The following is a 27379-nucleotide window of genomic DNA, read 5'->3' on the forward strand; positions in this document are numbered from 1 at the left end:
GTGGCTGGATGAAGGTAGAAGGTTGAGGGGCTAGGAAGTGAAGGATGGGAAAAGTAAGCTATCAGACTGAGTGAGAAAGAGGAGAATGTCAAAGTAGTCCATTTTATTTTATTTTATTTTATTTTTAGTTCCTGGGTATGGTTACTGAGTTGGTTAAATTTAACAAATGCTGATTATGTAAAAGCACTATTGCAAATAAAAATATGACTAAGACATGGCTCCCTGCCCTGAAATGAATCACAGCCCAATTAAAAAAAAAAAAAAAGCTACAACAGAGCTACAAATAATGTACACAGTGTGTGTAAAAAAAAGGGAATGACTTTGTTGGTGGGAATGGGTAGTAGGTGGTCAGTGAAAACACCACAGGGTGTTAGGTGTTAAATGTTTTAAAGCCATCTGTATTAGTTAGAGTTCTCCAGAGAAATGTTTTAAAGCCATCTTAAGCATCTGACTTAAATATATTTGAATGAATTGTTAATAATTGGCCAAATCTTGAAAAGCCTTAAATTAAAAGTGAATTCAAACAAAATAAATCCTCTGAGGCAAAATTTGGTTAGGCAGCCACATTATTCTTTTACTGCACATGTATATATATTTGGGGGAAAGTTTCTAATTTCACTGTACTTAATTTATTTCGAGGTGTATATTGTTAGACTTCATGGTCATTCAAAACCACACTGATCTTTTCTCGGCTTCCTGTAGCACTTATTCTTTGCAAAGTTGATTTGTCCCCTTGACATCTTTTATATATTCTTTATGTACTTTATAAAGTTGTAAGTTTTTTAACTTTTTGCCTATATACGTGTGAACTTTTTGAGGAGAGCAACCAAGTAGCCTGCTTCTTTTTGTTTACTTGGTGCCTGGCACAGTGTAAACTCATATAAGGCAAGTATTTTAAAATTTGGGATTATCAATTGGTAAATTAACTAAACAAGGAGGCCATTAGACCGGTGACTATAATGCCGTCGGCCTACATAAGCAAACCAAAATCTAAGTCTGTAAATCAAGGTGACGAAATTGAAACCTCAGGACAACCAATCACAAATAGCCAACTAGGCTTTAAGCTATAGCCAATCAATAATTTCCTTACTTTGCTTCCGCTTTTTCTCTGTGAAAGTTTTTCTCTGAGCTCCTGCCAGTGGAGTGCTCCTAACCACTTCTGGTTTGGCGCTGCCTGATTCCAATCGATTTTTGTTTCAATAAACTCTTAAAGTTTTAAAATAGGCTTCAGTTTATCTTTTAACACCATTTAACTATCTTGGTTCCTCTCCTCTATACCTTTTCTAGTTTGTTTAAAGCCTGTAAAAAACAAAACTCTGCTTAAATAGGAGGCTTTCTTGACATTTCTTTGGCCCTCTTTGACCATATCCCAGCAGAGTTTTATTGCCCCTCTGAACTATCATAGCATCATATACGTATTTTCTGTTACACCACTTGTTTTAAGGTTTTGTAATTTTGTTTTGTGTCTGTTTTCCCATGGATTTGTGTGTTCCTTGAGAGTAAGAATAATTATATTATTTGCCCTGTTGTCTCCAGCACCTAGCACTATGCTAACCAGTCTAGTTGTAGGTACTCAACAGATGTTTGTTGATTGAATAAATTATTTAAAAAAAATAGAATAATTTCAAGAATAATTTCTTTTAGGGAAATTTCATCTGATTTCCAAGTTAGGAAGAGTGGAGAAAAGTGTAGAAGCTCACTGTGGGGCAGTGCTTGCAGGAAGATGGAATTATGAAGGAACAGCATTAGTTACAGGTACGTTGTCTGCAAAAATGGTACTTTAAATAAGTTTTTTAAAGAAAAATTTCCAAAGGAGCAGAATATCTTTATTTAGTAATAGTTTTTCACTCTCTAATAGCAAATAATTGGCACATTATTGATCTAGACTGCTATATAATGTTATAATTCAGAATATCATATTAATTATTAGTTTTCTTATACATTTATGGAGAATGTTCTGTCAAAGAATGCTTTCAGAATGGTCAAGCAGAGAATAAATAAAAGTTGTAATTCTTTAAAATTCTAAAATTCAAAATATTCTCATTTAATTGCCCTTTACCCTTTTCCATCTCCTATCTCCTGTCCTACTGCAAGGATTCTCCTCTTCACCTATTGTGTGTTAGCTATTGTTGCATAGCAAATTACCCCAAAAGTTAGTGACTTAAGATTATAACCACGTATTATCTCACAGTTAATGTGGGACAAGGAACAGTTTGGCTGGGTGGTTCTATGCTAGACTCAAGAAGCTGGATGGAGCTGCAGTCATATGAAAGCTTGACTGGGGTTGGAGGATCTGCTTCCAAGACAGCTTACTCACATGGCTGTTGGCAAGAGGTCTTCGTTGCTCTCTGACTATTGGCAGAAGGCCTTACTTAGTTCCTCACCACTTGGGCCTCTCCGTAGGGCTGCTTGAGTGTTCTAACAACATGACAGCTGGCTTTGCCCCAAGTGAGTGATCCAAGAGAGAGCAAGATGGACGCCACAATATGTTTGATGATCCACTTTCATAAGTCATACTCTATAATTTCCACCGCATTCCCTTAGAAGCAAGTCACTCATAGAGCCCCCACTGAAAGAGAGAGACATTAAATTCCACCTCTTAAGAGGAGGAATAACAAAGAATTTATGGGTATGTTTTAAAACCACCACACCTATTCCCTGGGCCTTCTGTAGGACTTTTCTCAGTGAGTTGTCCCTTCTCTTGCCTGTTTTTTCAATTTCTCTTTCTCCAGTGGTTTCTTTTTCAGTGTATAAATGTGCTCAGATGTCATCTGTCATGAAAATTGAGAAGAAAGAAGTAAAAATCCCTCCATTAACAACTCTCTCTAGCTACAACTTCCTCTTCCTTTTGTCCCCTTTGAGGCAAGCTATTCAGAAGAGTAGTCTACTGCTTCATCCATTCAGTCCCTAACTCACTGGAATTTGGCTGTAACTCGTCTTATTACACTGACAGCACTTTTCTTAAAATTCTAGGATGGAGATTTCAGTGAAAATGAAAGCGTCATTTGAATAATATACTCAAAAACCTTCTAACATTAAAGGAAAAAAAATTTGTCACGGAAGTTTGGCTACTTTAATAAAATTGTTTGTAAAAGTAATTTCAATTAAATTTTATAGTTATGAAGCACGGTCATTTAATTAAAGTAAATTTTGTCTGGATTTTAAATATGCTTTAATATAGATACTACAGATTTATATATATAAATTTAATGTTTAAATTTATTTGTTATAAGTAAAACTATCAATTATTATTTTCTCTTTACAGTTGGAGAAGATGGTCAAATAAAAATCTGGTCAAAGAGTGGAATGCTGAGATCAACTTTAGCTCAGCAAGGTATGTATATAATCAATAAAAATGTCTTAGCATTTTCCTTTAAAGCCAGTCTAATATAGTTTCTAAGACTGACTTTGGTCAGATTCAAAACCTGAAATATTTTATTTCTGTTTACATTTTTTACTTTTCCTTTTCATGTTGTCTGATGGGTCACGGTACTTGTATTATTCGAGCCAAGAAATAAAAGAAATACTCAAGGTCCTTTTCTTTGTTAGTGAACCTATACAAATGCAGTTATAGGCTAATGATTATTTTTAAATAATTCTGAAGCATTATGAGCATATCCTATCTAGAATAGGGTTTGGTGTCTAGTAAGGTAAATAATAGTAATAGAAAACATTGAGTTTCTCCTTACCTAAAAAGTCCTATTAGCACCCTTTCTAAATTATGTTGTACATTTATTTGACTACTGTACTAAAGGAAGGGAGCAGATACCCTGATGATCTTGGTAAGCTACAACTACTTAGAGCAGTATCTCAGTTTTCCATGTTAATTGGGATGAAATACCCATAAAGTCAATCCAGTGATCATTCATATTGGGATTTAGATAACATAGGATTTTTTTCCTGTGTAGATTTATTTTCCTAATTAGATTTTACCTAGGAACAATAAAGCAGTTTTAATGTTGACCTGAGCACATATCAATTGATCTTCAGGGACACGTTGCCAAAAAGCTTGCAGACTATTCTTCAGAATTATATGATAAAGTCATATTGTGAAGCACTTTCAATAACTGAGTTCGTTTTTAAATCATGTTTACTCTTAGGATAGCATTAAAATAGTTCCATTTCTTTAGCAACACATTAACCAAATGTTAGCAAAGGTAACCAGAAGTTCTAGGTAGTACTTCTCTCCTGAGCTTAAATCTTTGCCACAGATAACCTCCAAATAGGATATTTATCCATAAGTAGAAAAATTAGAGTTGGTAGAAGCACTCAGAATTTCAGTAAGGAAAAAAATATCGATTTATTGTTATTTTAGCATTAAAATGTACCTTTAGAAAATAAATTTTATTTTAATCTTCTAGTGGGCATGGGGATTTACTTTTGGCTTTATAATTTTTGTTAATTAATTTTTATTAATTTTTGGCTAATTATTTGGCATTCTCATTTTATGATGTCTGACTTATGATCAGCAGACAGAATTTTTCTAGAGATCACCGCCCCCTTGGAACTGGGACTGCAGTTCTTTTCAGCTGCTGCTGTTGAGACATAATCTTTTTTCCTTTCTTTTCTTTTACTAAATGTGTTGTCTACAGAAGACACAGATCTTCAGAGAAATTCTGAAAGCTTGTATTACGACCCACTAGAGTAATCATCAGTGACCCCCTAAGGCTGCTTATGTTTCCTTAAATTCTTCCCAGTCATCTTTTCCCATTTACTACCCTTGGATCCACTATTTTGGACTTCCCAAAGTCTAAGGTTGAAACGTAGAATAAGTTGTTTAATATAAACATGGTGAATCATAGAGGGTAGGTGACAGTGCTGTTGTTAGTTCAGTACTGTCATGAATCTGGAAACCAAATTGCTACTTATTTTACTCTTACTGAGAAAATGCATCTAGAGTTCCCAAATTTGCAAGGGCAGTTGGAAGCAGAGTATGTTCATAAATTAAAGAGTTTTTATAAATCAGAGGTCACAAACAGGTGGCCTGTGGGCTAAATCTGGCCCACTAGCATGGTAGAGACCAAATATTAAATTAGGACATTTCACATACAAATTTGAATTTCTGATGTTTTGAAAAATTGGAAGATCTGACAACATTAGGCCTCCTTTTCAGAATAAATGCAGTCAGCTGGAGTTCAGTAGTGGCTGCTGTTTTTAGTTAGATTTTAAGCTTCTTTTCTTATTTTTCTTACACTTTTCTCATTTATGTTGCATGGTAGAATGCAACATAAATCTGTCGGAATTTGAGTTTGCAACCCCTGCTTTCAATAATAGTGATCGTAAAATTTTGATTGTTAGTATGTACCTTGCAAGGAGCACTTAAACCTTTTTATTTTATTTTTAAGTATTAATTTTTAATGGATAATACATTCACATGGTTCAAAATTTAAAGCACATAAAAGGGTATAAAGTTACCCCTTAAATACTATTTCTGTCTCTCATATTACCCTGTTGTCCAGTCACCCAGCAAACATTCCCAGAAGCAACTGGTATAACTTTTTCTTGTGTATCAAATTTGTTTTTGTGTATTTCTTTTTTGTCTTTTATGAATAAGTGGTTGTATACTGTAACTACTACAATATGTTCCTTGCTTAATTTCACTTGAGTTGTGAACTATCTTGGAAATAGTTGTATATCAGTAAATAAAAATCTTCAAGTTGTTTTCCAAAGTGTTTGTACCATTTTACATGCCCACTAGAAAAATATGAAGGTTCCAGTTTCTCCACATTCTCAGCACTTATTATTGGCTATCTTTTTTATTACAATCATCCTAGTGAGTATAAAGTGGTATCTCAGTGTAGTTTTGATTTACATTTTCCTGATGGCTAATGATATTGAGCATCTTGTCATGTGCTTATAGGCCATTTGTACATCTTCTTTGGAAAAATACCTATTCAAATCTTTTGCACACTTTTTTTTATTTTTATTTTTTATTGGGGAATTGCGGGGATGGGAACAGTGCTGGGGAATTGGGGAAGGGAACAGACAAGTTGCTGTCCTTTTTGTTCTTCAGTCTAGTTGTGGAGGACGTTGCTTCACTGGCCCAAGTTGGCACCATCATTGCGCTCTTCCCAGGTGAGGCAGATCAGTTGCCGGCTTCTGGACTGCCGCTCACTGCGGCTGCTGGCCGCTCACGCTGGCTGCTGGCTACACACGGTAGCCCATGGCAACCCACTGCCACAGGGGCTGCAGCCTACGCCGTCGCCAGCGACTCACGGCAGCCCAGCTCCAGGTTGAGCTGTTGTTCAGCATCTTAGCTGTAGAGGGCAGCATCACTGGCCCTCATATGTGGGATCCGAACCGGGGCCCTCTGGCATCCCAAGCCAGTTCTTAACCACGGCGCCACTCGGCCGGCCCTTTTGCATACTTTTTAATTGGGTTGTCTTTTTATTGTTGAATTGTAAGTGTTCTTTATATATTCTGGTTAATAGACTTATTAGATATATGATTTGCAAATATTTTTTTATCCATTCTGTGATTTTCCTTTTCACTTTCTTGATATCTTTTGAAACACAAAGGTTTTGATGAAATTCAGTTTATCCATTTTTTTCTTTAATTGCTTTTGATTTTAGTATCATGTCTAAGAAAACATTGCCTAATCCAAAGTCATGAAGATTTATACTTATATTTTCTTTTAAGAGATTTAGTGTTTACATTTAGGACTATGATCCATTTTGAGTTAGTTTTTGTGTATGGTGTTTACTGTGGAAAGGTATAGGTGCTACTCTTTTTTTTTTTCCTCCCAACTAGATGGGTAAATAGGATTCTCTTAAAAGCTAAGATACAGATTGTGTCATATAATATAGGAAATTTTATTATATATTTATATCATGTAGTGATATTTTCCATCTACATTCCAAATAGCTATAATGTTCTTTTTTTTTATTTTTTAAGCTGAGCCATCCTGCCACCTGTTGGCAGCTCAGCGGCTGCTCAGCTCGGGCTGGGCATCGAACTACTGTTGCTCAGAGCTCCAACTCTTGAGCGAGCTCTTAACCAGCTGAGCCACTCGGCCGGCCCCAAATAGCTATAATGTTCTTAACATCAAATGGCTGTGAAAGGACCCATCATTTTTATCCTGTTTGAATCCTATTTATTCATCTCAACTTCAAAGTTAATGTTAATTATAAGATGAATGAGCAAAATTAAATTAGATAGATTTTCTTAGTTAACCTAGTGGTATTTCAACTGAGTAATCTGATATCTTTTTCTAGATTAAGCATTACAAATTTACTATAGAACTATGCATCTAATTTTTGAGTTTTTGATCACTGGTGCCACTCACATTTTCCTAATAAGACAGAGACTTTTCCAGTTTTATCTCTGGGAAAAATCATTAGAGAAGTTAAGTTATAATGACATGAACTTCAAAAGAAAAATTCCTGGCTATTTATAAGATTTGTTTGATTTATTAGAAACTATAAGTTTTGAGGGTGATTATAAATCTGAACTATTGAGAACTGGATGCTAAAGACGTAATTAAGAAGGTCAAGTTAGGTGGGGGTGGGGGACTCTTGCATCTTTTGAAAAGAAAAATTGTAAATTTTGGCACAAAAATGAAATAGCGTAAGTCTGAATTACTGTGAAACTTAGAATTCAGTAAACAATGTGGAAAGCACTCTCGTTTATGTTCGTTATACTTATTCCTTGATGAATAGAAATTAATTCCTGAATTGATTTCTTGATGATTGGAACCAGATATACAGTTAGAAAAAGCCACAGTCTTTACCTGCTCCTCTAATTCAGAAGAAGTATTAATCCCAAGGTTATTTTGGGGAAAATTTGACTTAGTTTAAAAATGATTCTTACTTGTGCTTCTGAAGAGTTATTTTTTCGTATTAGAGAAATATATAATGTGTAGGCAGGTGATAATTATAATTAAGCCCTATCTTTTGTTACATTATATATTTTAATTACAGATTAAAAGTGGAATAGGTAATACTGCAAACCTTTTTCAATTGGAAGAACGGGATAACAAAACATGGAACGTGTCCCTAATGAATTTATAAAGGAAGTAAACTGGAAATATGAATAACAGTAACTATAATACAAGGCAGAATGTGCCAATGGCTATAAGGTGCTGTGAGAGGACAAGAAAAGCAGAGATTAATATTTTGCGGGGGAGGAAGTATCAGAAAGACTCCCTGGCAAATATTGCAGCGTCTTTGACTAGGCTTTGAAAGATGAAGAAATTAGGTAAGGAAATGGGCTTGTTGGCCATGGATTGTTGCTGTGGAGGAAGTTAGGTGATCAGAGGCAGAACAGCGTAAGGCATGGAAGTCAGGTGAGCGGGAGCAGGCCCTTTGGGCCAAGGTGTAGGTTGTGTGAGGAATAGCACTGAAAGAAGAAGGACCAAGACACTGGTGTTCTCGGATGCTAAATTGGAGGGGTTTGGAGTTTCTTCTATAGCCTTTTCTTCTAAAAGTTAAAAAAAAAAAATTTGAGTAGGAGAGTAAGAAATAACGGTTGTCGTTTAGGAAGAATACCTTAGCACTAATATGTAGGATAAATTAGAGGAGATAGAGGTTCAATGGGGGCGGCCAGTAAGGAGGTTATTTTAAAATATTCTACGCTAGTGTGGATTAGGCTTGAACAGAGGTGCTGGTGAGAAAGTTGAAAAAAGTGAATAATTCTCGGTGGCTGAGAATGCATACCCTGTAAAAGGTAAAGAATTCAGAAGAAAGAATAAATGAGGGGATATGTGTGGGGAGATGATAGCTTTGAATATGTAGAGTTTGAAGCTCTGACATGTCTTTGGGGCTAGTGGAACTGTTGTGTTAGAGCCCAAAGGTAAAGGCTGAACTGTTAGTGTGAGAGTCAGTTACAGAAAGGTGAAAGGTGAAGCTATGGGGGAAGTTGAGATCCCGAAGGGAGAGGTGGCTGATAGAAACTAAAGAAACAAATGCCTTCATTTAAACTTTTTCTCTGTACTGACCCAGTGACATATACAACCAAAAAGTTGCTTTTTTGTGTAATACATCCCACCTAATTCGTTATTGTTAGTACATGTCCCTACAAATAGAATGAAGGGAAATGATTTTTCGTTTTTGAATTCTTAATGATTTGGTAACAACAACAACAAAAAATGAGTACCTGCTACCATGAACAACACAGTAAACAAATGGTGGCTTTATTGCATTACAAAGTAATTTCTAGTAGTAGTCACTAGCAGATAGTGCTTATATAGTGCCAGACTCTGTTCTAAGCACTTTATTTATAGTCACTCAGTTTAGACCTATATTGCATTCAAGGCAAAGATAGCTAATGCTTCATTATAATAGTGAAGAGTTTGTTTCAAAAGCATTCTTAAAAACATGCAAAAACAACATTTTTAGGGGATACCTTTTAGTATGAATGTGAAAAACATGGTATATTTAACCATGTACTTCCTTAAAACAATTGAAATACATTTTTGTCTCCTCTTCTGTGGTTTAAAATGCCTTCAACAGGTTGAAAGAATTTAGATAATTTGTTTTACAGAGAGATAAGGGTCTGACATTTAACACAACCCCAGGTGCATGTGGTTTCTTAAAAAATGTCAAAAAGGTCACATGATCTTAGTGTACAAAGTCAGAAAAACAAGATCTTTTTGAGTGTCTTAACTGAAATGGAACATAAATAAAAATTCCCAATATAAAAAGTAAGAAATTACTTAACTATTATAAAACTATTTTTGTTTTTTTCTCCATTTTTTTAGGATAAAATTAAACACATCTTATATAATTTGCTAAACTTTTTGTTTTAAAGTTATTCAATCTGAAAAGCTAAATTTGTTATTTCCACCTGACTTTGCAAAGTGAAGTGTAGCACTAGGAATAATTCAGTGCTTTAATAAGTATGTTTTAAAAAACATTTTATATATTATGGATTTGTTTCAAATGTTAATGGATGGATTTCATAATAGAAATCATTATTTTCTTTATGAAGCTAATTCATCCACTTTCCATAATAATCTTTATTAGAACCACCCAAAGTGGGAAGTTGTACAGCTATGTGTAGTATAGCTCCTTTTAGAAAAGAAAACATTCATATATACAGTAATTTCACACTTACTATTTTATTATAAGGGGTGAATATAATGAAGACTTCTCTTAGTTTTTGATGTTTTATCCATTTTGAATATTGATAGTTAGGAAGATTGAACTAATGAGACTTAGCTATTGATCTTATTTAGGGTTGCTTACTTATCATAAATAGCTCCATATTTGTTTTTTGATGGAAGGAATGTGGTTAAAAACCACATGTTATAACAAAGGAATTAACTTTTTCTCCATAAGCTTATTTTGTTTTAAACCATAAGTTATTATACCTGTTTCTTTAACATTATTATTATTTAAAAAATTGTTTTATAAACAGAAAATGAATAATCTCCATGTCCCAAAAGGAAAAATAAGTATTTTGAAGATCTAGTTTTATGACACAGTTGCCTTAATGGGGGACCACAAATTTAATGTTAAAGAGGACAAAAGCGTCCCTAGCTCCTCATCCTATACCTCAACCGAGCCTTTTACCACAACTGAAGGGCTAGAGTCACATCCTGTACAACTCAATGGGAGTTGTAGTTACTGAATTATTTCCTTGGGGGTAGATGTTTGTCATAGTTCAATATACACCCCAGGAAAGTGTAATTTTACCAAATGTATTCATGAAGATTTGATAGTCTATAATTAAAATATATTAATTTACTTTTTGCACAATAATTACAACTATAATAATGGAAATAAAGAAGGTACCTATGATTCCACCACCTTATCAAATAAGCGTTTCTTCCCTGTTCCCTCCCAGTTTTCACCCAAGAGCCACATTTGAGATATGTGAAAATTTTATTTACATTTTCTGGGGAGTTTACTAGAGTTGAACTCTGTTCATTTGAAGATATACTTTTGAAACCCAGGTCAGCTCCTGGCTACTCCCAGAGAATATTCCAAGAGAATGTGCTTTCCAAGTACAGAAGAAGGAGAATTGCCTGCCTTCTGAGGTTGGCTATCTCACTGGCCATCTGTAGGTTCCTCTGATACAGAACAACTCTAGATGTCATTGACTAAACAGGATATTTAGATGCAATAAAATGTCTAACCTGAACTGTGGAAGACATGCTTCAGGATTTTTTTGGACTAGGTTTAAATTAGACTTTCTAAGTCTTGTAAATGATTGAGGCTTGCTCACAGTTATATTCTGGTTGGGAAGAAAATAGCACAAAAAAAGTAGGATGCTACTTGAACACAAGCTTTTATCTTAACTGAAATTTATTCCCTGTTGATTACTGATTACTCTCTGTTGAGTAGCATCAGTTGGATTTACTATTTAAATACATAATTAAGTATTGATTGACCATAAATCCTCAGATTCACATTTCATTTTTATTGAGAAAGTAAATTCGTGAAACATTCACTCATTCATTCTCAGAAAGTCAACTGCTATAATAGTCTGACTTAGGAGTCCTAGACAAGTTTTAAAAGATTGGTTTTATATATACAGGTGGGTGAATATTTCATAGATTAAGTTTATAACCAGATTCACTTCCCTAATGAAGAAGTAACTGGGTCATACAGTGGAGTACAAATATTTAATGCTTTCAGTAGATATGATATTCATTTTTAAAAAAACTAGGGTCACATAAAGTATAGCCTTCCAGAAGATGTTAGGTAATCTGGAAAGTAATTGAGTTAAAAAATACCGTCTCTAAATTGCTATTCTAGGAAATTGAAAACAGTCTAAAATTTAATATAGTTTATTGTGTGATAGGTAAACCAAACTTGTACCTTTCCCCTGAAAATGGAGTCAACTTTGTCCTGTTTATAGGATATTTGATCCCTTTTTAGCCAAGCTTTCAGGCCAAAGCCACACTGGATTGATAGAAAAACTTGCCCTAATCTGATTTTTATTTTGCCACTTATGAATCCATAGATGGGAGAGATAGATTATTTGGGGGATTTCTCTTCATTAGACTATTGCTTCCGCAGCAGATGAAGGAAAGTACTGCTGCCTGTAGCAACATCAGGAATGGGAAATAATCTGTAAGATGAGTATAATATCTATTTTTGTGTGGTAAATTTAAGTCAGTTTATGCATTGAGTCAGCTTAAACACTGATGGCTGTTGTTGGAAAATGGTACCTCCTGATATACCTCTTTATATCTTAAAATAATGTAGTGTATTTATTTTATGTAATGCAATGGTACAAGTCCTAAAAAAACTACATATTTTCTCAGCAAGATCAAAATTAGTTAAAAACTAGTTTTTCAGTTGTCGAGGTAGATTTTCAATGGTCAATGTTAATCCAGGCTGTATTTCAATATGAGGCTATGCTCCAGTTAGAAAAGGTTTTTGAATTAGGAGGAAACAAAATGACACCCCAAATTATTTTTTTTGATCCTCTTAACAATCTCCCTTTTTGTAAGGCATAATAATTCAAGTTTATCAGGTTTTTCTTTTCTTTCTTTTTCTTTTATTTACAGGAACACCAGTGTATTCAGTAGCATGGGGCCCTGATTCAGAAAAGGTTCTTTACACAGCAGGCAAGCAGCTGATCATTAAACCTCTTCAACCAAATGCTAAAGTTTTACAGGTATACTTCTCAGGCATTTGTTAATTGTTATAAGGATCTGCCAGGCTGATAAGGGTAGAGGTCACTTTCTTAGGAGTCCTTTTCTTCTGGGTGGTCTTTTTACAGGCTGAGGCTTTTAAGTGTGTGGTTTTATCAGCCTTTATTATAGAACAGGGAATATCAGCTTATGTTTCCAACAGGGTTCACTTCCTTCTTATTCCAACTCACATTCTGCCAGTAAATCATAAATGTGTTTTGAGTTACTAAATTGTCACATGATTTGGCAAGATAAGCATCTTTAAATTTAGCAGAATCAGCCTCAAATGTATAGATTTGAGACAAAACAGGATGAAATCATTAAATGTTAAGAGCTTGTTTAGACTGTTTTTTATTATTATCACTATCATCTTCCTCCTCCTCATCTGTTCAATACACTTGAGGCTTCTCTAAGACTCTGACATTCTTTTAGTATTTTTAGAGTGGAGGAGAGTCAACGTAATGTTTAGAACAAGTTAGGTGTATATAACTTGATCAATTATATGGAAGCAAAACAATGGTGGCAGTTAAAACAGGTCAGAGTAGGACAAATTAATGGAAAACATTTAAGCCTGGGCTCAAGTGCAAGTTTTAAAATATCTTTGGGCCTCAGCTCTCTCATCTCTTACGTGTGCTGCTAATACCTACTTGATAGGATTGTTGTGTGGATTAAATGAGTTAAATTATTATACGAAGTACATAGGACAGCACATACAGTAAGCATGGTGAGTACATATAATAAGCATTCAATATAGAAGAGTTGTTATTGATGTTATTATGAATTATTATGTCATCTCTACCTTTTAGTCAGCCCCTAATAAATTAGAGCCCAGGAGGCCAGAAAAAAGATGTAGAATGACTAGGTCCTGGTGAAGGGATTTGGTGCTGGAGTTTGACTGGCTACTGCAGATATAGAGATGTTTTAAGAAGCATCAGACTTAACAGTTGAGAAGATATAGATTTGGGGGAGTAAGGAGATAGAAATGACTTTGAGGTTTCATATTAGTAACTTCTGTGTAGATTATGCTATATATATGTTATATAGTCAACATGTAAATACATTTTTACTACATGCAGAACAGTCTGCTAGAAACAGTGGGACAAACAAAAAAATAGAAGATACAAGTCCTTGCTCTTAGGCAACTAGGGTAAAGAATTTGGACAAAGGAAAGAAGCTGGAAAAGAAGACCCGTTCTGACTGCCTTTAGTCCAAGTTCTTCCAAGCCACTTAACACTCCGAAAATCTGCTAAGAAATTATATAGCAGAAACAGGCAAGATGAATCTTTTAGTTTATAGTTATGTGGTTTGTTTAGATACCTGTAATTAGGCTTATATAGATAAAACTCAGGAAGATGCTTATATCAATACATTGATAAATTAAATTATAATTAAGTGGTTTGCTGGAACCTTTAGGCCAGGAGGTAGTGGAGGGAAGAAAAAATACCTGGTACCAATATTCAGCTAGAGTGGAGGAGGAGTTAAAGTAGTAAATTGGTGCACATTTTCCATTCCTTTTGGAAAATTAAAGCTGCAGCAGTTCTTCTTGGGCATAAATAATACTCAAATTTGGATTGTCTACAGAAAAAAGAATACTTAATTAACTCCTGCTTATAGAATACAGTTCAAAGTTATATATCTCATTTTCCTTAAGAGCTCTAGGGACTCTTCTAGGGACCCAGAACTTGGTTGTATTGTGAAGAGACTTTTGTTTATTTATGCATTTATTGAAAATATGGTGCATATGTACTATATACCAGGCACTGTGCTAGGTGTGAGATATCATAGTGAAACAGAACATAGTTCCTGGTATCAAGGAACTTGTTCAAAGAAATTTCATGAAGTACCTAATACATTGAGAAATAATTGAGAACTGTGTATTATATGTAAATCTATGTAATTTATAAATTGATATCCTAAAACATAGTACAGTTGATTGTTGAGCAACATGGGAGTTAGGGACTCCAACCTTCACACAGTCAAAAATCCAAGTATAGGGGCCGGACAAGTGGCTCAGTTGGTTAAGAGCTGCTCAAGAGTTTGAGCTCTGAGCAACAGCGGTTTGATGCCCGGCCTGAGCTGAGCTGCCGCTGAGCTGCTAACAGGTGGCAGGATGGCTCAGCTAAAAAAAAAAAAAAAAATCCAAGTATAACTTTTGACTCCCCCAAAACTTAACTGCAAATAGCCTACGGTTGACAGGAAGCCTTACGAATAACATAAACAGTGGATTAACATGTATTTTGTATGTTACATGTATTATATACTTACTGTATTCTTACAATAAAGCTAGAAAAAAGAAAATGTTATTAAGAAAATCATAAGGAAGAGAAAATACATTTACAGTATTTATTGAAAAAAAATCTGCATATACATGGACCTATGCAGTTCAAACCCATGTTGTTCAAGGATCAACTGTATAAGGAAAATTTATATCAAATATTATTCCTAACTTTTGAATATGCAAAAATAATTTTTGTAGCTTTAAAATGAAATTTTTAAGGATCTCTGTGTGACTATCTATATATGTATGTCCATATATTGTTATTTTTGTCCTTGTATTTTACTTAGGACATTGGGTTAATTTGGCAGTAAATAGTGAGAATTATTGCTTTTTAACATATATTATCAAAACATTTGTTTTTGAGAGTGTATATTTTTATATATCTTGAATAAAACAAGCTATGAATTACCCTTAGAGCTTATTTGACCATAATTTAATATTTTATTCTGTATACATTAAGAATAATAGATTGGGAGAGGTCTATAGAGAGAGCCCTTAAAATTGGTCACTCTTTAATATGAAGTTATTGGCTTAGATGTTAAAATGTACCTTATAAATCTTCAAAGAAAATTAATTCTTTTTCAGTCATATTATTCTGCCTAAACATGGTGAAAGATAGCTTTTAATTACACGTGTAGTAATAGCTAAATGGGCACATATTTAAGAGCAAGAAGACATCCATGTTTACTTTTTAGATTGTCAATTTCTGGGTCACTTATACATACATACATACATATATGCATTATATATATGTACAGACTATATAGATATCTGTGGAATACTCATATATCCTTTTGTTATAGGGGAAATGCAGCAGATGTTTCTCAGAGTGGTTCAGTGATTACTTCAGAGACATGAGGGTAAAGAGAATGAAGCTTAGGAGAATATGCAGAAGAGAATGAAGAAAGTACTAAAGAAGATGTTCATGTAGTAGAAGTTTTTTTAAAAAAAGAAGAGCGTTAGTAAACAGGAATGAAGGCAGTATTGGTAATGGGACCAACTGCACAAAGGAGAGCAAGATTGGGATTTAACTAAGCTTTGGAGTACATAACGTATTCTGTTCCCATGTTCACACCAGTATCAAGTTTGGAATAGTTCAACAGCAAGTGATTTTCCATCTGGAGTTCAGGCAATTGAGGAAATTTATAAGGATGTAAGCTATAGAGTGGATGTCATAGTGCTAGGTGCTTTCATCAGTATAAATTAGAAATTAAACAAGCAAATGAGCTGATGCATAATGGCTATGAAAGGAAGATGGGAATCTCCAAGGAGAGGACAAGAGAATCATTAGAAAGGGCAAAAATGTCTTCTCCTATAAATTTTTTTTTCAGTACTCTTAAAGTTATAATTAATATCTTATTTTTTTCTCATAGTGGAAAGCTCATGATGGCATTATTTTAAAAGTAGATTGGAACTCAGTCAATGATTTAATTTTATCTGCTGGTGAAGACTGTAAATATAAGGTATGTGATGTTTGAACTTATGACCTAGTTGAAAGAATCAAATATAGGTGAAAAGTATTTAGCATCTAAGAATATTCTTTTAGTTCTTCACTTTAGCCATGTCATTTAACTCTCATAAGTTAGCAAATTGTTATTTTATAATTTTAAGTGATGTTTTAGTGTGTTGACTTTCTTATTGGCCTATCTCATTGACCTATAGAATTTGATTTAATAAATAGCAAGATAAATACAACTCCTAGTTTTAGTGACTCAAGTTAAATTAACTCAGATTTTTAAAAATCAAGCTTATTGGTTTATTAAACATTGATCAGCTTGATACCAAAATAATTTGGGGAGAAGAATAAGATTTAATGTAACTATAGTAAGAGGAAATTTAATTGAAACAAACACTTTTAGGGAAAGTTGATAGAGCACTTAACTGGACAAAAAGAATTTAAGCAAAAAACTGATCATCTCAAAACTTTATTTTTAAGTTTAAAAGGACTTAAGATAGTAGGTTTTATGATTAATCAAAGATTTAGTAAATTCTGAAAATTATCACAATATTATATTTTTTCAAGATATTTAAGTTTCAAGGAATACAGCTTCCCCCCCCCCTTGCGTGATAGTAAAGACATTTAATTGCTAGTATTGTAAAGTGATGATTTCTAAATCTTTACTTGATACTTTACTGAAGGACAAATTTGTTTGAAATAATGTGGTAATGGTTATAAAAGATTTTTTAAAATTTGCTTTTGTAGGTATGGGATAGTTATGGCCGCCCTCTGTACAATTCACAACCTCATGAACATCCTATTACCTCAGTTGCCTGGGCTCCAGATGGAGAATTATTTGCTGTTGGATCGTTTCATACTTTACGCTTGTGTGATAAAACTGGGGTAAGTTATAGTGGTGAGCAATCACAGATGTGCTGTCATAAATGTGGTAATGCACAACACACCTGGTTCCCAATCTTTAAAAAACATTTTCAATGAATGCATTGGATTGAATCTTCCTGATCTGTCTTCTTAATATAGTGTTTCAATCAATTCCAGATTTTTGGAACCAAGCTCTTTAAGTTTGAAGAATAGGTATGTTCTCTACTATTTGTCTTTCTGGAAATACTTATTTTAAGCATTATTGTAAAAGATGGTGAAGGAGCTAAAGTATTAAAATTCATGCCCAATCAATATGGAGAGTTCAGTTTTAAACTTATTTTTTCACTGTCAGTATGTTGCATACAGAAATTTTGGTTGCATATTTTTGATAAAGAGCTGATGGTATATTTTAAGAATGGTCATTTTAAAACCAAAGGACTTTGGTTTTTGTCAGAAGCGCATGTTTGAGTGAGACTTTTTCCCCACAAGAGAACATGCCTTTCTTCACACAAGCTTGGTTTAGAACTTAGGCAAACAGCCAAGCTCAATAGCATTTACCCACTGCACTTGGAGATAAGTTGTTCCATCAAAGTGTTCCAGAAAGCAGCAGCAGTAGATGAGTGGGGCTATTCCATACTACTCCTGACTATGAGGAAGTCACATAATTGTTCTGTGGCTTATTTTACTCAATTCCAAAATAAGACAGTTAATCTAGAATTTTTAGAGCTTTATAAATGATCTAATAAATTTCTTGGTTACTTGTTTTCTATGACATAAAATATGAAGTCCTCTACCTGGCTTTAGAAGTTCTCTGAAACCGGGTGCCATAAAATCCATTCAGTGCTTCTGCTCTCAACTCCCTAATTTGTATCTGTACTCAGATCAGATTGAACACTGGCTCATGCATCTTCTCAGCTCTAACTGATGTCCTCTGTCATCTTCTTTCGTGGAATGCTCTCACTTTCTGTCTAATACTTACTGAGTTCTACCCATTCTTTACGGCCCATCTCATGTTCAACTTCCTTTCATGGATAATCTAAAGTTTATCTATTTTTATAACTTCCTCTCACTTCCATCTCTCTTTTCTTAGTTTTGACATCAGGACATTAGATCAGATGATCTCATTTCCATCTGATTTTCTATCAATGATTCTAAGTCTGCAAAATACATACTCTCATTTTCACAATGCATTGTGTTCTTATATTGGCCATTTTAGTTTCATATATATTATTTTTGACTCCCTAGATAGTTTATAAGATCCCATAGCTTAATGATTATCTGTACAACACAGTAGATACCCAATACTTCACTGATAAGTGAATTTAAGCATAATAATTTTAATTTGCCATTTTGATGAAAATATTTAAAATTTTTAAAAACTTGTATTGACTTCATCTGAATAATTGAATTAAAGATTTACTTTATTAAACACCAAACCTATTATTAGAATGTTAACTAAGCTGGAAAAGTAAATTTTATCAAAGGATTTTCCTTTTACTTTGTTCCACTGAATAGATGAAAATATTGTAATAATTTTTTAAGGACTTAAGACTAACATTTTAAATATATTTTCTTTTATTCAGTAGACATTAAATATATACTTACTCATCAGAGTAGTTTAGAAACTGGGGATGGAAAGCTGTTAAGATTTTCATTCAAGTTGTTGACAGTCTAGTGGAGAATTTGACTATAAGACTTTAAGTACAGTGTGATAAGTGCTATCCAGGAGGTTTGTTTTGTGCCAGCACTGTGAAGGTGTGGCAGAGCCTAACTCTGCCTGTGGGACATTGATTGGAGAGCTGAGGCTTGAAGAATTAGTAGTTCTCCGGTGAGACAAGTTGGGGGAAGAGAGTTGCAGGCCGAAGGAACCTCTTGTGCATCAAAGTGTAGAAGAGAATGGCGCTTTTTGTGTAGTGTCAGTAAGATGTAGCATGGGATGTGTACCAGGAGATAATACAGAAAAGACATTCTCAGACCGGATCTTGTTTGCCCTGTAAGAGAGTTTAGAGTTTAATATTTTTAAATCTAATTATTTTCTGTGAAGCCCCCCTAAGTGTTGCTGTGTAAAACAGGTGAGGGGTTGAACTCCTGGTCCTCCTTGCCACCTGCAACCAGAGAAGCTAGACATTGATCAGTTTTATTATTAGCATCTAATATAAGACTTTCTTTGAACAGCTAGAACAATGAAGTTGGAAAACCAGTATGTTAGTCAGTCGAGAACCATGGATGGTGGGTGGTAACATGATACTATTCACATATTGGAAATATTGCTTTGATATCAAAGGAACAGTGGTGCAGGCACCAGGTAGGGCCTGCTCTCAGGTAAAAGGTTATTAAAAAAATGGAAATTCACTCAATACTGTGCCTTTTGTTCAACTATTGACTCCCCGTAGGTTTCTGTCTTTCTGCTTTTTCTTTTAACAGCTTTATTGAGATGTTATTCACATATTACACATTTATCATTTAAAGTGTACAGTTTACTGGTTTTTAGTATATTCATAGGATTGTGCGACCACCACTGTATTCTATTTTAGAACATTTTCCTCTTCTCCAAAAGGAATCTCATACTCATTAACTGTCAATCCCTATTTCTCCCAACATCACATCCAGCCCCTGACAACCACTAATCTACTTTCTTTATCTATGGATTTGTTCATTCTGGCCTTTTCATATCAATGGAATAATATATTATGTGGCCTTTTGTGACTGGCTTCTTTCACTTAGCCTAATATTTTAAAGGTTCATCCATGTTGTAGCATATATCAGTACATCATTCCTTTTTATGGAAAAATAATATTCCATTATTTGAATACGACATGTTTTATTTATCCATCTATCAGCTGATAGACATTTGGGTTTTAATTTTTTTATTATGAATAATGCTGCTATGAATGTGTATAATTTTTTGGGTGGACATATTTGTATGTTTTCATTTTTCTTGAGTATATACTTAGGAATAGAATTATTGGGTTAAACAGTAACTCTGTGTTTAAAGACTGTTTAACTCTATGTTTTTGAGGAATGGCCAAGCTGTTTTCCAGAGTGGCTGTCTGCCTGCTTTTGATTGCTCTCCAGTCTTCAAGTAGTTGTTTTTGTATTTTGTCTGGAGTGTATAGGTGTTACCTGTGAGAAGGCTGGTCTGGTAGCAGCTGCTCTGCTGTTGTCATTCCTTACAGATCAAAATTTTATTTAAAATAATTGATTATGAGTTTTAAAAATCAGCTCTGCACGTTTGAGGGCAATGGTAACTACTGCAGTGATTCTCAAAGTGAAGTGGAGAGGGAGAGCTACCTGTTTGAGATTCACTGTTCAAGGAATTGTCAAGGAAAAGAGCGAGGTGACATGGATAGTCAGTTCGCAAAATGAATGCAAATGGCCAATATAAACATGAAAGGCTGTCCTGTTTATTTATTTAACTAATAGATAAATAGAAAATAACTCATGATGTATTTTACCCAACAGATGAAAAGATTAACAATGACTTAAAAACCTTGGGTTCACTCGAGTAGGAGGAAATGAGCACCCTCATTTATACACTGTTGTTGAAATGTGGATTGATTCAATCTTTTCGAAGGGTAGTTTGATAATACATATTCCAAGTGTAAGATGTATACATTCCTTGACCTAGGGATCTCACTTCTAGGCGTTTCCTCTAAAGAGATCATTATACAAGTATACAAAGATTATGTATAACAATTTTATCATAGTATTATTATAATAGTGAAAATTAGAAACAAATTAGATGTCCCCAAGTAGGAAACTAATTAGGTTATTATTCTATTACCTAAAATGGACTACCCTCAACTCATTGAAAATGGGGAAGAGAGGTTATGTTGAATAACATGGAAAGATATGCATAACTTATTTAATAAAAAGACCAGGTTTTAGGAGAGCATTTTATCCTATGATTACACTTAAGTGAAACAGTATACCCATATCTCTAATTATATGGCTTGAAGTATACCCATTGTTGCTGGATATTATATTTGGGTCCTCTTTTCTTCCTTTTATGCTTTTGTATAGTGTGAACCTTTCTTAATGAAAGGTATCAATTATAGAGATGTGATAAATATCTTTAAAAAGTTCTCCAATAAAAATGAGCAAAAGAGGAGTGATATCACAGAAAATGGTGGAATAGGTGCTCCAAGGATGGGACCTTCCACTCAAGCAACCATTAATCTGGCAAAAAAAAAAAAGTCAGATTCAACTTTTCAGAGCTCTGGAATCTAATTTAAAACTTACAGCAACCGGGGGAATACTTCATGAAGAAAGAGGCTACTACATTTTGGTAAGAAAGCACTGTGACATTTTTGCTTACCTGCCTACCATTCTTCATTCCCAGCGTGGCAATGGTCGTGGGAATCATACCCAGTGTTCTGGTGCGGCTTGCTGGTGCCAGAGGGGACAATATGAACCATGTTCTCAAAAGATTGTTGTCCTTTTTGACCTGTTGGTGGTTCCCCGAGGACTGACACAGATGCTTGCCTTTGTTTTGCCTCCTTTGGAAATCTCTCAGAGCTGGGGTGGCTTCCCAAGTGGCATCTGATGAAACTATGTAAAGACTTACTAAGCCCCCTGGCGCAAGGCTTGGTGAATGGGGCAGCAGCACACAGACCAAAAAGCCTAGGAAGGAGGAGGCTGAGGAGGAAGATAACATGGGGAGAAGAGCGGTCTGGGGGGCTCTCACATATACTGAGGCATCCAGAGTGCAACGCCCAGGGCCAGACCCAGGCTCAGAGAAGACATGAGAGGACGCTAGGCTCACGTCACTGGCAGATCTTTGGTAGAGCTTTGTATCACAAGCAGGAGGTAAAGGCTAAGGCAGTGTTATAGGTGGCCTGGCTAAATGTTAACGAGTGCCCCAGCTCAAAGCCAACTGGCAAAGAGTGGGAGAGTATATTTTTTCTTCTTTTTGGCCCTGTCAGATCACAAGCTGACCTCTGACATAACAGAACGGAGATTAAGTGACCACACATAAAAGGAATAGTCTTGGCAAGAATAGTTTGGAAAAGTCAGTAAACAAGTGACTGCAACCCTCAAAAAGTAACAATAGCAAACCCTGGGGAGGGGGGAGAATCTGGTTTCCAGAGTTACCACATTATAATATTCAAATCGTCCATTTTTCAATAAAAAATTACATGGCATACTAAGAGGCTGGAAAGTATGGCCCCTTGACAGGAAAGGAAAAAGAAATAGAAACCATCCCTGAGTAGGCCCAGCATTGACTTATTAGACAAAGGCTTTAAATCAGTGGTCTTCAATATGTTCAGAGAGCTAAAGGAAACCCAGAGAACAAGGTCTGAACAAGTAGAAAAGATCAATAAAGAGATGCAAAGTATAAAAAAGGAACCAAATAGAAAAACTGAACTGAAAAAAATGAGCAAAGGATAAAAGAAGTATGTTGTAAATACCCCCCAGAACTCCAAAATATGTTCAGCCTCTTCAATAATGAGTTTCATGCAAATAAAAGTCACAGCACAATGCCATTTGCCACTTACAGAAAATGGGACAATGACCCCCTCGTAATGCATAAGGGAGCATTAATTGGTACAACTTTTCTCAAGTATAACTTGGCAAAATTTATCAAGATACTTGAAACTTTTGAATAGCTATTATGGCTTTAAGGAAGTTTAAAAATGCATTGCATGTTCATTTGCTCATTTAGTTTAATATTCAACAATTCCTTCACAAATATTTATTGAGTCTATTATATGTTAGGCACTTACCTGAGGCGTTAAAGAAACAGCGGTAAACAAATTCCCTGCTCTGAGTTTTTATGCCATCAGATGAAAGACTAGAAGCATACAAACAAAATAAATGTGTAATATGTTAAATGGTAATAAATGCAATAAAAAGTAAACCTGGATATGGGAGATGGCATTATTTTAAGTGAGGTGGTGAGGGACTATCAGACACAAACTAAATGTACCTTATCAGTGGTTAGTAAATTATGGTATAAGTGAATTACTTATGGAATAAAAATTAAAAGCCATAGCATCATAATTTTTTTCTAGATTCTATAATAAATTTTTTTAACCTTTGATTTTTAAGAAGGGAATGATTCAAATATGTAAGGTAAAATGTTTCAAATTAATATAGTTATAAATAAATACACAGAATATATTAATGAATTATATTACATTAAATGTAACAGAATTCAAGGGAAAAGATTTGGATATATGAGTTAACAGCACATTTTAAATTAAATGACATTGTTGCATTTATTTATCAGCAGGTGGTGCTGTTGCTTGTGTGAGAGAGAACTTTTGCCATTCTTATTTTCTCTGTTCTTGAATATCCAGTTAGTCATTATAATAAAAACACTTCCCTCTGTTCATTCATTCTTTCATTCAGTTAAAATAATTGCAGTGGTTCATCATCTGCAGTAACTGGTCTTACTGTTACATGTAACTTTTCATTGTCAATTATACTCATATATGTCAACACATAATTTAAGACAGCCTGCAATTTGTTAATTCCAGGTATATGAGAGAGAATATTGATCTTAAAAATCAGTTAAGTTTACCTTAAAGAAATATAAGAAACTTTGCGTCTATTTTCTCTTCCACCTTAACCTAATTTGTGAACACACAATTTTATGAATTGAATGCATTCAACTTGGCTAAAGCTACATGTGTTTGAGGATCCTTTTAACTTAGTATATTGATATAGGACTAGTAAAAAGAAGAGTGAGGTTGGCATTTGACGTACTTTTAAAAGTTATTATAGTAAAGACGTGTTTTTTATTTTAAATATCTCTTATTTTCCTGTTGGGAAATAATCTGCATGCAATTTGAAGAATACAGAAAAAACAATATGGTCTCTCAAAGGAATGTAATATCTTTTAGTAGGTCAGCACTTTATAGATACATTCTCAATTGTTGTTCTGTGTATTGTGCTGTCTAGTATGATTGCCTGTTTTATTGTATTTTAATGTAGGAGTAGTATTGACATGTTCGTAGAGCTCTGAAGTCAAGACTCCGGTGGTGAATTTACAAAGTTAAAGGCCCCTCCTGGGCCTTCATTTTCCTTATCTCTGAAACAGATGGCCTGGGCTAAGGGATTGCCTCCTTTCAGTTTCACAATCTGTGATGCCTTTTCCATGGGTATTGGACATAGTGGTTGCTTCTTCTCAGGAGCAGTATTAGTGTGTTCTTTGTTTGTTTCTTAATATAAGGCTGTTATATCCGAAGAGGCAGCACAGTACATGACATGCCAGAAGTGGGAAAAACTCAAGCAGTGCTAGAGAAATGTAGCTGACCCTATAACTTCAAATGTACTCTACATTTTATTATAGTTGGATGTAAGAAACAGAAACCATTAAGCAAAAAGAGGAATTGGTTATAAGGTTACAGGGATATCTTCCAGAAGCCAGGTAAGGATGGAGCTAGGCCTCAGGAATCAGAAGCTGAAGTGCTAAGAAAACACAAAAAGTGTTCCCTTTTTGTCTTTTACCTCTGCTTCAGTCTGTCACTGGCCCAGCCTAGGTGAGGTACTCATGCCTGGTCTAATCAGATATGACTAGGCAGGCTGGGTATGTCATATAAACGTGGTGGCCAGGACTCGCCCTGTAACCATAGGGATTGCTGGTGAGTGCCAGGTCCTGAAAAGGCAGGAGGGACGCAGCCAGCCTTGTAGGTTATCACTGGTGTTTGAAAGCCACCTAAGCCTGATTTGCCAAAGTTTTCAGGTTAATCCTGTGAGAGATTTTCTTTTTACATGAATAAGTCTCTGCCTTTATAATGGAAATTAGAATTGTATTTTCAGATTTAGTATAACACCAACTTTGCTAGAAGCTATAAAGCCATAAAGTATAAACCATAAAGTAAGGGAACTGTGCTTCCTTTACAATATGAGACCCTGCTGTTCAGACTTGTTGTAAGAAACTTGGCAAGCAATACAAAGTCAGAGTTCTATTACTTTTCATCTTTTTAAAAAATCAACACCTAACACAGAGTAGGTGTTCCATAAATTTTGGATTTTAATGGATCATTGTACAGATGAAAGAATTTGTTTTGGTTTTTAATGACTTACATGAACTTAACTCAGTGTAACTCAGTGACTTACACTGCAGCATTTTGACTAGTTCATTAGTTCACTACTAGAATTGAGCCATTTAATCAGTTTCATTGATGTTTTTGAGAAGTCTAGTTTAAAATTTCTAAATGTTTGGTTTTAATTTGTTCCTTGGATTTTTAATTTTAAAAGTTGAGTTTGGTTAAAGTCATGGTTGAGTTCTGGAAAGGAAGGATTGCCTAAAGACACAGGCACACTCATGCATTCATTTAGTCATTCATTCATCCAACAAATATTATGTGTGCTAAGTTCTGTGTGATACTCCACTGTTCAAAGAATAACATCCACACCTGTCCTCCAGGAGTGGCTTGCCCTCTGTTGAGAATACTGATATGTAAACAGATAATTAAATAACCTAGTTATTTAATTGCAAAGGTTATAATTGTTGTGGGAGAATAGAGATGGAATAGAATAACAGTAAATTTTCAGATATGTCTGTACTTACTTTAGATGACACTAAACCAAGTAAAATTCCTCTCTGGTTGAGTGACAAAACATTAAAAAAGAAAAAAACCAACTTTTTTTCAAATGACCAGAGATCATGGTGTTTGTTTGTTTTTACCCCGAGAAGCATAAATTTGAATTTTTTTTTCTGATTTTGGTACCTAAAAATCTATATTTAATTGTCCACGTGTAGAAGCACAGAACTTGACAAATGTTCTCTAGATGCGCACATGCTAAAATCATGCAAAAGCTTCCATTTCACGTGGGTAATCCAGCTATGATTTCTTATACAGTGTGTCGTTGTTCCCTACCCTCCATTTGGGGTACAGTTTCCTTTTCTAAAATCTCTTCTCCTTATAAATACCTCATAAACCAAACTTGAACATTCACACATTCTGATTTGTCATTGCCAGAGATACCAATCATGTAAAAAATTTTGAATCCTTTATTTTGATTTAAGAAAAGGTGTTTTTTCGTTTCATTTCATTGTTTTTAGTTAAATTACTTTTCCCTTCCTCACCATCTACCTTTTTAAGACTCTATAGATTTTTCCAGACCATTACACCATATCTAATTATTTGAGGTAACATCTGTTACCAGTTATAGAGTTGATGATTTAAAATTTCTCCTTAAGGACTTTTCCCTCACTACTCTAAGATGTTCTTATTTTCTCTGAGGAAGATTCTATCTCAGTCTAATTATTCATACTATCAGGAAATAGTCATGAAAAATGATAGCTTTCTCTTTCTTAATATAATAATGTTTTTTATATAATTCATATGATAGAATATTAAATGCATATTTTGCTTGATGTCATAAACCTATTTTGTTTCTTTTTTCCTTCTAAAAACAACTTGTTCAATAATTTTTAAAAATGTTTTCTTTTGGATATCCTTGATATTAAGTACCACATGAAAAATACCAAGATTCTACTACCACTTAGGGACAACATGGTCAAATTATTGTTTAGTTTCTTTCTGATTGTGAACATAAGCCTTTTGAAAGCCAAAACCATAAACACCAAACTACTTTTTAAAAGTGGTAAAAATATTTTTTCATGTGTTTATGCTTATATCTGAGCCTAAATCTTTAGGGAAATAAATGAATAAGCTTGTAAAAATCCCCAAATTGACTGCTGTAATGTTGTGGTAGGCCAAATAATGGGCCCCCAAGGATGCTCATCCCCAAATCCCCAGAACCTGAATATATAACCTTTAAATGGCAAAAGGGACTGTGCAGATGTGATTATGGACCTTTTGATGGTAAGGCTGTCCTGGAGTATCCAGGTTGGCCCAATCTAATCATGCAAGTCCTTTAAGCAGAGACTCTTTCCCAGCTGGGTTAGATGATGAAGGAGGAGGAGAGATTCAAAGTAAGAGCATCTCAACCTGCTGTTGCTGGCTCTAAAGATGGAGGAAGGAGACCACAGCCAGGGAATGCAGGTGGCCTCTAGAAGCCACGAATGACCAGAAAGGAAATGGGGACCTCAGTCCTATAGCTGTTAAGAAACTGAATTCTGCTAACACCTAGAATGCTCGGGGAAGCGGACCCTTCCCCAGGCTTCCAGAAAGGAATGCACCTTGCTTTTAGCTTGGTGTTGGATTTATGATCTATAGAGCTGTAAAATAATAAATTTGTGTTGTTTTAAGCCTCTAAGTTTGTGGTAATTTGTAGCAGT

At 34.6% G+C, this 27379-nt stretch overlaps 1 protein-coding gene across 4 annotated transcripts in view; it reads left to right on the top strand.

Moving 5' to 3' along the window:
- IFT80 (intraflagellar transport 80) overlaps positions 1-27379 on the top strand; it is an 86327-nt gene that overhangs the window by 13422 nt on the left and 45526 nt on the right. For 3 of the 4 annotated variants that reach the window (XM_019626985.1, XM_019627007.1, XM_019626992.1), the window contains 5 exons: positions 1645-1755; positions 3266-3334; positions 12458-12567; positions 16235-16324; positions 17065-17202. In XM_019626985.1, coding sequence (XP_019482530.1) covers positions 1645-1755; positions 3266-3334; positions 12458-12567; positions 16235-16324; positions 17065-17202 — 518 coding nt within the window. The remainder of the gene's footprint in view (positions 1-1644; positions 1756-3265; positions 3335-12457; positions 12568-16234; positions 16325-17064; positions 17203-27379) is intronic. The other variant, XM_019627002.1, reaches the window with a different exon arrangement.

This window comes from Hipposideros armiger, unplaced genomic scaffold (genome assembly GCF_001890085.2).
Source record: "Hipposideros armiger isolate ML-2016 unplaced genomic scaffold, ASM189008v1 scaffold_16, whole genome shotgun sequence".
In the NCBI taxonomy this organism is placed as follows: domain Eukaryota; kingdom Metazoa; phylum Chordata; class Mammalia; order Chiroptera; family Hipposideridae; genus Hipposideros; species Hipposideros armiger.